The 14,324-nt window shown below is 43.8% G+C and overlaps 1 protein-coding gene across 1 annotated transcript in view; it reads right to left on the bottom strand.

Moving 5' to 3' along the window:
* The window catches only part of LOC135904187 (uncharacterized), a 99,051-nt gene that overhangs the window by 72,930 nt on the left and 11,797 nt on the right, over positions 1 to 14,324 (bottom strand). Inside the window, exon 5 of the mRNA XM_065434818.2 lies at positions 12,353 to 12,659. Coding sequence (XP_065290890.1) covers positions 12,353 to 12,659 — 307 coding nt within the window. The remainder of the gene's footprint in view (positions 1 to 12,352; positions 12,660 to 14,324) is intronic.

Below are 14,324 nucleotides of genomic sequence, written 5' to 3'. Positions count from 1 at the left end.
GGTCGGCAAATGCTCCAAAACAAACTTTCACGTCTATTAAATGAGTTTAATAAAGAACAAATTGATATTCGCGAAGGAAAATTATCTGACTTTTACGCATTCTTTCTAGCCTAACATCGACCTCTAGAGATGTTTACGATTGGTATTTAATTATAATGTTTCAATGTCACTATTACTAAGCGTACGTTGTTATGAAATGTGCTGTCTTTCGATGCTGAGGTGAAGTTATGTATGTTGACGCATGATGCTCTACGTAGAACAGTAACTAATATGTTTAGTTTTAGGGTTTTGTCAAAGGTTATGACAATGTTGTGCTTAATATGACAGTTTTGTTAAAGTCAACGACCATGTGAACAAAACGTTTGTGCCTCTGCTGTTGTCTTTGCCAGTATGGGGGCGAAGGACTCCTTCAAGCCATCCTTGAGTGGCTTTTTCCTTCGCCTTCAAATACATTTATATGTGATAAGCCAATAAAGAATCAATGAATCAATGAATCAATCACTCAATCAATCAAATATTGCCCACAGCAAAAAAGAAGGGGTTTTGTGAATTCAGTGTACATTAGCAAGGATAAGTTGACACAACCTCTCGTTTGAAGTCGCATGCTTATGTGTACCTTGAGAAATGACATCCTCGTCAAATGTCTAGACTTTTGGTATTTTAAATACAATACAAACAGAATCGTCAGCTTTATTCGCGACAGAGACGTTTTTCAGGTACAAGACACGATATAACAATATAATTACATTTTTAAAAAATAAAATTGCTCAAAATGTGCACTCTAACAACATTGATATGGTTTATTTGAGAAACGGCGGGAAAAAAAGGCCCTGCAAACATATACAATAGACCCCACGCCCTTCTTCAAACACACAGCCATCATATAATTCACATAGTATATATATATTTCCTGTGAAATACTTTGACAAGAATCACCCATCTATGAGGAGCGCTTCTTTGTACGCTTAACATATATTTCTTGAGTTGTTCGCTCTTGACCTGCATGTACCAGCACTCATTACACTGGCTTCTCACTCAGCTTTACTTGTGCCAGAGTTACTTTAACTTTCTGATAGAATTCAGAACAAAAAGGGTAATCCAGTGATGTCTTGCGCCCACATTCACTTCCTCTGAAGCAAGACGGACTTCAAGAAAGAAAACATCCCATAAGTCTTAAAAAGCTGCAGGACACCTACATATTACTGTTTTACTAGATGAAAAGAAATCAAGGAGAAATGAAATGCGCCGATATAAATAGCAAGGCAAATGCAATGGCACAGAAATTATATTCAGAAATCGTCAATGTAAAATGAATTGTGGGGTTTAACGTGCCAAAACCACTTTCTGATTATGAGGCGCGCCGTATTGGATGGCTCCGGAAATTTCGGTGACCTGAGGATCTTTAACGTGCACGTAAATCGAAGTACATTGGTGTTTTCATATTTTGCCCCCATCGAAATGCGGCCGCTGTGGCCGGGATTCGATCCCGCCACCTCCGTGCTCAGTAGCCCAACACCATAGTCACTGAGCAACCACGGCGGGTAAATCGTCAATGTAATAAAAACAGATAAATGTAGTAAAGAAGTCCAATATGAAGACTAGGCGCACAAAAATGACATATAATGCGACTAAAGCTCTCCTTGCAATTAAAAACAGCACTTGGAGCAAATGACACCATCTGCACTAATGCAATCGGGTTCGTATTTATTGTCCTCTATGCATTGAATTTGTGAGATTGGGGACGCTTAAAAATGAATGGGGATATATATATATACATATATATATATATATATATACATATATATATATATATATATACATATATACATATATATATATATATATACATATACACATATATATATATATATATACATATATATATATATATATATATATATATATATATATATATATATATATATATATGTATATATATATGTATATATTTATATGTATATATACATATATGTATATATGCATATATATGTGTGTGTATTGTAATGCAGAAGAGCACACGAACAAGGCCAGCCAGATCGTCTGTATCATGCCTGCAATGCAACCAGTGGGCATCCCGGAGGGCCAATGCTTAGATACGAGTGCGAGTCGCTCTGGCAACCAGCTGCTCTTGCTCTGCGTCACCTGCCTTCTCGGTTACGAACAGACACTACCATTTGAACAGTTCTGGACTGTTCAAAGGACTATTCAAATCTATGCATAAATGCGAACTCCATGAAGCGCTCAATGACTTAAAAAATGTATTTCTAGCTCCTTTGTTCCAGCATCAGTCCCGAGGAACAGCATTGCGACGTCAATTTAGCATACTGGAGATATTTTACACTAATACCATTACGAGTTAGGTTTTTCATGGTGTCAATTGTCTGGCGTGTATATCGCCCATTTTCTCTGTCCTACGGCAACACCATCGACCCTTCGTTACAGCGTAGTCTCTCCACTATACGATTCAATTGCAGCCTCAATGAAATGGAAATCGCAGCCATATGAGCATTAAAATATGTCTACTTTTTCACTGTCTATAATGAGGCGTTCAATACTCTTCTCATGAAAGGACATCAATTACTACTGCAAAGACGCTACTGTGTTTAGATTTAATAGATTGTATATCCGCTCTTGAAGCATTTCCAAGCACTCTGACATTCATTGACGCAGTTTCGCTTTAAACAAGCCGTCACTGCATAAACGCATCTCCTGAAATACAATTACACATAACCCGAAGACATACATTTACAAGTGTTTTCACCTGGCATCCAATGATTACTCTCTATTGCGTTAGGCTCACCATTGCATCACGCAAGCGGCATGACTTATTTCGATAGAAATGTTAGCCCTGTCACAAGCAAAAATGTATTTCGAAAGGTGGATAGACTCCCTACATTTTCGCATGCCTCAACGCAAAATAAACGCCAGTTTGTCAATGTATAAAAAATGCTCTCTTGGAACAAACAAGCTGTCAGTTCCATACAACGGCGATAACGGTCTCCTTTGCGCTTGTTCAAAATTGCCGTTAACCTTACAAAATCCTTTTCAGTTCATCTAAACCCTCTTATGATTCTCAAATCTACTGACGCTATTCTTCGGCAGACCTGCAAACTATGCAAAGCACATACATAACGTAAGTACCAAGCATTGCAGGGTGCGTAACACTAACTACGTACGGCACCAAGTCACCTTTGCAACCTGTCAGCTCGCGACGGGCGCAGAGTGTCGGTATTATGCCTGTCTCAACACAGGTCGTTGTGCATACGCCGCGATTGTTGGCGCACTGGCAGCGCAGGAAGTGGGCGTAGGTTGCGTCGACCTCGTACCTCAGCCTCCGAACGTCAGTGCAAAAGTGTTGCGTCAGGTTCAGCGAGATTTCTCGAGGCTCCCATGGTTCGGTGCCAGCGTTGTTGACGTATATAACGAGCTGGCGCAGAAAGGGCATGTCCCTGGTAGCATCCAATATTCGTTCGAGGTTTCTAAAATTGAGATAATACAAGCAATTTTTCTCTTCACCTGATTTTATGATTGAAATGCAACTAGGAGAATGATTGCCAGCAACTCAGCAGTGAACAATATAAATGGAACATTGTTTGCAACAACAGCCACATCATTATAAAACAGTCACATTGAGCTTTGTTTCCTTTCAAGTACTCAAGTCCAAGAAAAAAAGTTCCTTATTCTATCGCTGCGAGTTACCCATGCTATTCGTAGGCAGTGAACATATTTCCTTCTGCACATCGTTGGTTAAAAAATGGTAAAATAAACGTTCAATTGTTCAAAATTGTTAAACAATTCAAAAATTGTTCAACAAATAAAACATGCGCATTTTCAACACAACGTCCTCAATGCGTATGTTTTCAGGCAATTTCTTTGGAAGAGAGTCGGCATAACATGTAAGCAATATATATTTTTCCTGCATGCTGCTCGCTCTCGCTTTCCATCTGCAGTCAGTAAAAGAGCGAATCATTGGCGAATGTCAAGTGTAATCGTTAAAATATTCTCAAGAAAATGGACGCTGAAATCTGAAGCGATAATGAAAATGTGGTACAATAATAGAGACACCATAAATACCTTCCCATGAAAAAAACTGCAATTAATATAACTCATTCCTGGAAACACGTTACTGATACCAAAGTATCTGTGTATCCTACAACCCACATTAAGCTTTCTGGACGCATGGCGATGACCATGACTACATAACTACTTATCCGAAGATCAAAGGTGTGGCGAAGTGTACTTCGCAAACCTCTTCGCTGAATCGCCTGACCTGCATTTAGAATACGTATGGAAGAAACGTGTAAAAATCATCTAGCTTGGAACGTGGATAATAAGATCAGATGGACTATTCAAGAATTGTCGAGGAAATTATAGTGATTACCTTAACATGCTGAGTACGATGAACAATTACAGTGACTTCGAGCGCGCCGATGAATAGAAGATTGCCAATACCGGTGTACCAAATCAAGCGTTGATGGTAGGGAGGATAAATGCACTCAGAACATCATTGAGCGACTTGACATATTCCAGGCCCGTCACCGGAAATTATTATGGCAATTTCCAGATCCACGTAAGTGGCTTTCGCAAGTCTCGATCAGTTTAGAAGATATCGGACGCCTCCTCAGTAGTGAAGTGCGGTCCTTACAGGGCCCCTGCGATTCATCAGCGATGTCACTGATTCGACGCTGGTGAAGATTTCTGGGCAAGGCTACAAGGCACAGAATTCTGCCGTGCAACACTTTCTCCAGCCACTACACTTTATTCGCGACATGTACAAATAAATATTCTGCTGTGTATGAGGGACTTGGAGGTTTCACTAGCTACGTACGAACGCTCGTCATGTCTAGAACTTGATGGATTCACATATTTTAGACTTGGCAACCTGGACCCGAATTCTCGACATAGCATTCTCAACTTTTAAAAGAAAACATGGCAGGAAGGGTCAGTCCCTCAAAGTAGAAGTAAAGCCAGCTTGTTCTACATTTAGCTCCTGGGAAGTCTCCATTGGGTTCCATCTTTCACCGAACAGGAGCACTTGCCAGCTACGTTGGGAAAGTTATGAAGAGGAGGGGCAGTGAAGCGCCTTCAACGGCGTCTTGAGAGCAACAAGGTCTGTATGAGCTATGCTTGTGTTCCAACGTCATCGATCAAAACAGATTGTGATGCATCTCGTGACGTAGTTGCAACGCCAGATGCTCCTTAAACGTCTAACCGCGGTGCTATTTCTAGACCTCTGGGAGCACACGATAACGTGACTCATGAGGACACACGGTACGCATTCAAAACTGTAGGGATTGGTGGTCACACTTAAAATTTAATATGCACATATATGTTTGAAAGTTCTTCGTCGTATCTGAAATGGAAGAACATTTTACCTGCGCAGCTGCTTAAGCTTTCATTCTGCCGTGGAGCGTTATTAAGAAAGTCAGCTCAGCTCGACACTGCGCTGCCTCGCGTCGCCTAGCAACCACCTGCGATAGCACCAAGATACGTAACCTCCTCGCGCCCCATGCGCGTACGGCGGAGTTGTTACGTCACAGGCGACTGAAGGCTCGGAACAGCCGGAGCGGCTGCACACATCTCGCCTCCTCTAGCTGCTGAAGACTGAAGAAACTCAGTATGCCCGAAGAAGAAGCGGCTTACAAGGAAGAGCACCATACTGCCAAGCGAACAGCGATGCTTTGCCGCCAACCTGAGCTGGAACACGCCGTCGAAGCTGTGGCTGAGATGAAGCGCCGCCGAGTCAAGGATTGTGAGTTTTAGTCCAGGGAACGCGAGAGTCACCACCTGAACGGCCGACGTCGTCGAGAAAGCGATGCTGGTCTGCGACTACTCGAAAACTTCCACGGTCAAGCCCGACGAAACACGGGGGGTGCATACGGCCAGCGCAAATTTCTGGGCATAGAGTCGCCAAACCGATGATCCCGATTTTCCGGCAAGAAACTACAAAAGCTGGCCACTGAATGTTGGGCGCTGCCGGGCATAGGTAGAGGGCCCGCGTGTAAGCGAGAATTTCAAATGCGAAGCTCGCAAATCCACGGGAGGTACGAACGGCCGCTTCCAGCGCGAATTACTCAGCATAGAGCTTGGGCACAGCTATGACGTATGTGACCTGCTCTGGTTCGATGTGAGTCTCTCCACGGTGAGCTTGGCGAGGCCTACCGTGATGCCCTCGACCATGACGACAACAACGACGACCGTCGGACGTTGACGACGAGGAGAAGATCGAAGATGACTGGTACTGATGCGCTGCACATAATAAATTGACATACACGTCCGGTAGTTTGTATGCGGATATGGAGGGGGGGGGGGGGGGAGGGGCGGAGTGGCTGGGTTTTGTGTGATTTGCCGGCCTGGCCATGTATGACCTCGCAAAAATTTTGCGAAGCTTAGCAAATGGCGGCGACGCCTAATATGAGCATAATTAACCCATGCCTAACATTGTAAGACTTAGCAAAGGCTAGCAACGCTTGGTATGAGCCTAGCCATGCCATGCATCACATCGCAAAACGTAGCGAAACCTACCATCACCTAGTGGGAACCTAGCCAAGCTATCCATTACTTCTAAGAACATAGGAAAACCTGGCGACACTTAGTATGAACCGTCGCTAGCCATGCATAACCTCCCGGACCCACCCCCCCTCCCCAAGGTACACCTCACTATTCCTGAATTAAAAAGCAAAACTGTTTAGCATGGAGAGGCGACAACGCACGAAGAAGAAAACACACAGGGCAGGTGCGAACATCCGCGCCTGTCCTGTGCGTTTCTTTCTTCGTCCGTTGTCGTTGTTGGCACGGTTACATAATGCATTCCAAAGAGCAAAGCTGTGTTGGCGTCAACTGTGCTAGGAGAAGTTACCCTACAATTTCTACACTAGGGGCACTACGGCCCACTCCGCGTTCCTACTAACGGTTCTCTCAAATCTACGTGCTCAACACGAGCAGTTCACATTCCAGAAAAGCTTGTGTAAATCGATATCAAGAATCCTTGTCTGGCGAATGCTACGGAAACACAGCGTCCGACGCTTCGGTTGGCATACTATTGAAATAGCCATTATATGGGCATTCTAAGCGCACTTCCACCTTCGTTGTCGCCGTGATGTACAGTATGAAGGCCAAGTTGGATAACACCTTGGCTGCGGGCCATACACTTTAGTTGTAAGTGAAACAATGCGAGGTTCATCTGTGCGTGGTGGCTTCCACCTCTAGCAAGGCAATTAAGGAAGGGGGTGCGTTCTGCTCCGGTGGCCTGTGCGTATCGCGCAGCTGGGCGCGGACAGGCGGGCCAGATTTTGAAAACAATCTGATGAGTACAGAGGCTAACTGCGCAGAAGGCTGGTAGCTTTGTGCGTGCTGTATTACCGCTTTGTTCATGCTGTAGCGAGAGGCAGCAAGAAGGTTGATGCGCTCACTGCTGCTGCCACTGTACCGCACGCCACCCTTTCGACAGCGATAGCCGGCGCTTACCTAGTGACCTCTGTTTATGTTTTCCTGTGCGCGCGTCACACCATACTTGCAAGTTAGTCAGTAAGCAAGTGTTTAGGAGTTTACACAGCCGATAAAACGACTATAGATACCGTGTATAGCCCTCTAGGAATTTGCTAAAGTAAATGAACCTTGGCCTTCCGAACGAAACTGCTACGTTTTTCTGTAGAAACCCCCTCAACTCTGCACTATTTCTTGGAATTTGGAGGCAGCAGTTTAATTTATACAAATCTATATAGGCGTTCTGAAACAAGTGCCACATGCAATGCAATACTACAATGAAACCATCAAGCAGCCGTTCAAGGACATCACATAATTTTATCAGTGGCAGCCGGTGCACTATGGTGACTTTGAAAATCATTCCGCTAACTTATCAGCCAAGTTTCCCTATGGTAGTGGAATATCTGCTTCAATTCGACTTGCAAGAGCTGGCGCAGCAGCTAGACTTCATTGTTTTCAGACTTCAGTCAATGATTTCCAAAAACAGTCGCATACAGTTCCCGGCTCCTGACTTAAAATAAGCTTGCAACCTGCGCTATTATTGTGTAAAGAAACTTGTACCGACCGTAGATTGATAAGGCGTTTACCAAGTCATATTCTTTCATATTAGCAGGGGCTGATACCACTACCTGTGGCAGACTTGGAACTGTGAAGGTACTATAGCACCTCTGCTTCTTTGGGTACGTTATAGTACAGAGAAGCGAGCGATGTGTATCATGTTAACGATACTGCACAGACGGCCCATATCAGAGATAAATATTTGGACAGTGGTAACAGTGATCCTGCGCAATGAAGACGGCAGTGCTAGTTGACTTCCTGAAGTCTGCAAACCTACGAGTTATGCTTTCATAGTAAAGTGTGCCACTGCAATTCTTGGTGCCAACTATAGATTCTGTGCTCGTTTTTCCCAATTAGGGAAATATTTGTTAGTGCCTATGTATAGAAATATTTCTTATTTTCTTCATACAAGGCATTGAACTCAACTTTTTTGATTGCCCTCTCAGCATTTGAGCGTGCGTGTCTTACTCTCTGTGACAGAAAAAAGCCACAATAATTTCACCGTAGGTCGTGTAGTGGCGGATTTGGCAAATGTATGCGAAACATCCAACAAATCGTAATAAACGTTTCTCCCTTAAATTCGGCATGCGAAATCTTGTCGAAAGCATGGATAATTGGGGTCATACTTTTTTGAACACAAATGAATAAACAAAAACCTACCTGTTGTTAATGTCCAATTCGAGACGAGCATCCATCTGAAGAAATTCACGGAACATCTCCTCTCCTCGGACGTCACGATTTAGGAGAGCGACGTCTTGAAAGCTTATATCAGCGTATTCAACCATTCTTAGTCGACATAGGTTACGCAAATACGGTAACACAAAGTCTATCCACGGGTCACGAAATGCAGAGACTTCAACGTCAATCAGTGCGGTTCCGTCTCGCAAACTGAAGTTCCGGTAGAAGTGTCTGGGTGAACTGGACACTGCCGAGATGCTCAGGGTCAAGCGCTGAATACAAACGTGAACAGCCAGCAGTGCCCTTGTGAACGTTTCCCATTCCGCAAGCTGATCTGCGAATAACAATGGTATGGAACTATTTCAATTCTCGAAAGTGTAATTGCTTCGAATATATGCGTATAATGGAAAACTCACGTAGGAACAAAAAGAACGTTTATGAATGCTAGCGGGCAATAAAAATATTCTCTTAGAATTCTCTGCCCGAATCATGACATTTAATCAAAGACAGCCGCAGCCTACAGCGCGTCTGCCGGTCTCATCATCGGTCTCATCGGTCTCAAGCTTACGCGCAAGCTGTTCGCTATACTAAAAATGCATGTTTGGTTGGCTGGATATTGCAATTTCTTTCCCGGCGTTCGCAATATGTAGGTTTCAACTCTACTAACTCACCCTTGAGGCCTGTTTCATCAGGTGTTCTCCAAGGTTCAGTACATGGTCGTCAGTTATTCCTGCTCTATACTAAACATCTGCCCCTAGAAACCTCGGTTAAAATACCCCGTTTTACTTGTGATTGCGTTCGATATACAAAATTTCATCATGTTGTCCTTAAGAATTAATTTGTTGGCTTCTGCAGCAGGTCCAAAGCGTGGGAAATGAATATCAACCTTTCCAAAACTGTCTCCATATCTTCTACACAACGCTAAACCCCTTCTTTCTTTGCTTATGCCTTTAACAATATTACTTTAAATAGGGTCTTCGAAATTCAAATATTTAGGTATTATGCTAACGCGCGATTTCTCATGGTCGAAACAGATTCATGTCCGCTGTAACAAGGCCCTTAAAAGATTGTGTTATTTACATCGTAAGCTGCCGTCTTGCTCCTCAAGAAACTATACTTCTTACATATAAAAACCCCATTTGCCCCATCCGCGATTATGGCTGCGTTGTATGGAACCCATACAAACATTGTGACGTCAAAAAACTGGAATCAGTGCAAAAAAGGCAGTGCGTTTTGCTTGTAGGAGATGTGACAAAGAATTTTTGCTGTCTAACTGTTCCCCTATTTGGTCTTGCTCCTCTTGCAGAGTGTCGCAAACTTGAATGCCTAAAAGTCCTTAATACATTAATCAATCCTCCTCGTCTCTGCTCTGTAGATAGCTACTTGACTTTTTCCGAAACCTCATGCGTGAGTCATCACGCTATAAATATGTCAACCTTTTATGCCCACACTGCTTCCTTTAAACACAGCTTTATCAGCCTACTATTGAAATCCGGATTTCATTACCGGGCAACATCCGTTCACTAAAACTGAAACCATTCACGCGAGCTTGTTTATAAATGTTGTATGTTTGCTGTTCATCCCATTCCTGCAATAGTCTCATTGAGGTTGATATATGTAAAAATAAAAAAAAATAATTAAGCTATTGAACAAACTGAAAAACACGGATGAGCACTGAAATCTGCAGATAGAATTTTCGGCATGAAATACATGGGTATGGCTATGCAAGATATCTAACGCTAATATTACTGCAATAAAAATGGCCCAAACAGGTTCTTTGATCCTAGTGTGTCGTGGATAGTATGCCGTTATCATGCTGTAAATAACACTCGGGGCAAGTAGGACACACAGGGTGATCAAAACTAACATTTACTCATTTCCTAAAATTAAAATATTATTAAAAGTTCGAACATAAACTATGGTGTCAAGTTAGCGCGATCGTAGCATTCTTACAAGAGTAAAGCATACAGAAAAGAAAATTTGCTCACGGATATCTCGGAACACGGGCATAATAAAAGAACTCCAATAAGTAAGTTTTTGCACATGTAAAACTGCACCTTAGTTTTTAATAGAAACATGCCCTCTTGCTGCAATACTAAAAAGATGAATGTTTCATTTTAGTTATTCAAGTGTTTGGTTGCCTTTTCACTTTGTGTCATCATGGCGCCAGAACATATGTGCAGGCTTAGGTAGATTTGACGCACACCTCAGCTCCAAACTTAAAAAAAAAACTGAAATTTAATTTTGACCATCTGACACAAATGTTGCAGTGGTGGCCTCACCTCTTTTTCTAAGAGTGAGAATGCACGCCTATTCTCGAGGAGTATCATGAAAGAGTACGATATCCGCGAACGCGTTATTTCACGCAGTTCATGTTCACAATTAAGCAGACCAGCCTGTGAGCACCATATTTAACATGATTGCCGGACCTAGACGACTTGAGCAAGAACTTAGTATAGGCAAACATAAAGAAACCTAAAAGTCGAAACGTATTTATTACATCCTTATACTTGAAGCACGTTTACACTTGATGCTCGATTTAATTGTCCATCAAACTTCTTGGTTTTATAAACCTTCCGCTCACAAGCAATTAATTTCGTTTATTTGAGCGTAAACTTGGCAAGAATGACACTCGTGCAAAATCTTTCAAACATCTAGTCAACATACCTTTCAGGCAGCATGTGACACGTCGTTTACGCTGGTTGTGCAAATCGTATCACTCAATAGGTAGGGGAAGGAGTGCTAAAGCGAATTCACTGAAAATGAGCCAGGTCAGGGTGCCCGAAGACCGAGTAGAAAGGATGGGCAATTAACCCATACATACCTCAAGGTCATCAAAATAAACTTGCAGAACGTAGTAATAATACGGTTGCGTTCTCAAGCCAAAATAAATTAACAATTCTTGGCGGGAAGAGCAGATCAGGCTCACAATCACTTTCTCTTTGATGCTGTCAGATTCGCTGGGCTCGGGTGACTAACGGCTTGACAGGCGCGCCCACGGCCAGCCATTTCATGGACGACCTCTCGCGGCCGCTCGTCGAAGGCTGCCAGTTACTCGAGGGAACACACAGTGCGTGGCCGTCCCATCTGTTTTCGAAATGTGAACTGAACCCAAACGAAGCCGGCGTACCTCTCGCGCAATGCTTCGTTTACCGTGCAGGCTCGGGAAAGCATTGAGTAGGGGGGTTACCAAACTGTGACACTGTACTGTAGGTAGACGTATTTTACATGATTGTCATACGTTTGGATCGTTTGATGACAATACGTGCACACTCCAAATATATTGGTGTGTTATTTAGACTGATCCTTTTTAAATGTTTGCCTGTTTTTTAATATGGTGAAATTGGCATTGTGCAGATAGCGAACGATGAGGCGTTGGAAAAGTGCTCAAAATATGTTCGCATACATATCCATGACATGCCACTATTATAGAACAAGGAACGTAGATTTAGGCACGAATAATGCGCAATGCAGCTTAGTATTCTGGCTCCCGGAGGTGCGTGTAGCATATGCGAAAGATAGAAGAACGCACATAGCCTCATTCGTGGCAATGGAACGTTGTAAAGATGTTGAATATTTCTCCATTTCTGGCGCATTGTTAATGCAATTGGTCGTTTTTTCAGCTCCTTACGTGTTCCTTCCGTCACTCCGGCTTCGTCATTGGCAAGCATTAGCTTCAGGCGGCAGGACCCTTGTTCCAAGACTTCGAGGTCTGGTGGAACACGCACTCGTATGCTTGCTTCGTTTTGCTGGCCGAGCGTCACCCTTCGTGTATGTGCGCCGACCAAGCGTTCCAAACTCGGTCCTGCGATACGCTTTCTTGCGTTCGCAGTGGGGTCCAGAGCGTTGTCCTCTGTCGCCTGCTGCGAAGAAAGGGCACCGTCATCTGGTGCTCCAGAGGCGCCGCTTACGTTTCTCTTCCGTGAGCTGTGTGCTCCCTGGAGAGGAAACGTAAACGTTTTTCTGGAGCAACAAAACGAAATTGGTGAACAAAGTGACATGCACGACGTTGCTTCAAGCATTTACAGTAGGAAAAAGCACAGCCTTTGATATTAGTTTGTGTTATTCTGCAGAAACAGATATGGAGCTTTAAGTTAGAAGCCACCTACTGGTGAATTCTTCATCGCCCTGCAGTCACAATAATAATAATATTTGGGGTTTTACGTGCCAAAACCGCTTTCTGATTATGAGGCACGCCGTAGTGGAGGACTCCGGAAATTTCGACCGCCTGGGGTTCTTTAACGTGCACCTAAATCTAAGCACACGGGTGTTTTCGCATTTCGCCCCCATCGAAATGCGGCCGCCGTGTCCGGCCCTGCAGTCACAGTTTGGCTGAGAGACGATGTATTGATTTAAGACAATGCCGACCAATGCAGGTCCTTTAAGGAGGACGTAAATGCTGAAAGCATGCTTGCATACTCACCACGCCTGAAGCCAGCCGGTAAAGGCTCAGTCATAACAGGCCAACACGACACCAAGTTCAGTCTGCTGACTGTCAGCCACAGCGTTTTTGCCTTTCTGTCAGCGCATCACTCACCATGCACCCGACGCCGAGCTCTGAGCCGACCATCGGCAGAATGTCGGTGTGGGTACAGTGTGAAAAAGGCCGCGACACGAAAGCAAAACGCTGTTGCCGACAGTTGGCAGACCGAAATTGGTGTCGTGTTGGCCTAGAGTAAATGTGCCTCGAGCACCGCTTGGCGTATTCACACAGCCTATAGGAAACGTACATTTTTTTAGCTTGCATAGTAGAACCACTCCTTTTCAGGCACTTAGCCGTACTGACTGCCAGACGATCACCAGAGGCTTCATTTGAGCACCTCACAAATATTTAAAAAAATAACTATATCACTATTTATAGAAAGCAGCACCCTTATGTCAACAGGTGACCTATGTATCGCAGCATCTGTCTGCGAAAGTATCTAGCGCACGCTGGAGCTAAAATAAGACATATCCGGTACGAATAGTGAATGCGACATCATCTGAAGAAATGACTTCACAGTAAAAAACTGAGTGGCCTTCCACTCTGTGAAGACTGATGGTCAGCGAAGTTGTTTTTGTGGGTCCCTCAATGGCGAACTGCACCTGCGCCATGGGTCAGCCCCACACTGCACTATTTCGGGATCGGCCCACGTATGGGGAATTTCGTGTCTCCACGCCAACACGACCTTGGGAACCTAGCCCTTAAGAGCTTCGCTCTAATTTGCAGCAACATTTGCTACATCTTCGTCTTTCTAAAATAATTGGTGAATTAATTAATGACGATGACGAAGGCGGCAGCAGTGGCACATGCGTGTTCGCGTCAACGCACCAACGAGCCAGCTGTGTAAGAACATGACGCTGGAGCTAGTCGCGATGATGATAGTTTTGGTTTACCACACGGTTGCGATCCTGGTGGAAGTAGCACTAAAGAGCTTCGCTGAACCATTGTTTGAATTTTGTCAGCAGCATAAAAAAATATCACCGTGCCTGGACTGCGGCAGCCCTTTTCAAGAAATAGCCGCTGCGCTAATTGCTGTCTACCGGCGTCGTTCTCACTTTAAGTGGGAGCCATAGTGTCCAGCAACCAGTGCTACCAACCACAGGAATATTTCCCCACATAT

The sequence above is a fragment of the Dermacentor albipictus genome, chromosome 10 (assembly GCF_038994185.2).
Source record: "Dermacentor albipictus isolate Rhodes 1998 colony chromosome 10, USDA_Dalb.pri_finalv2, whole genome shotgun sequence".
NCBI lineage: Eukaryota > Metazoa > Arthropoda > Arachnida > Ixodida > Ixodidae > Dermacentor > Dermacentor albipictus.
This window is presented reverse-complemented; position numbering and strand designations above follow the sequence as displayed.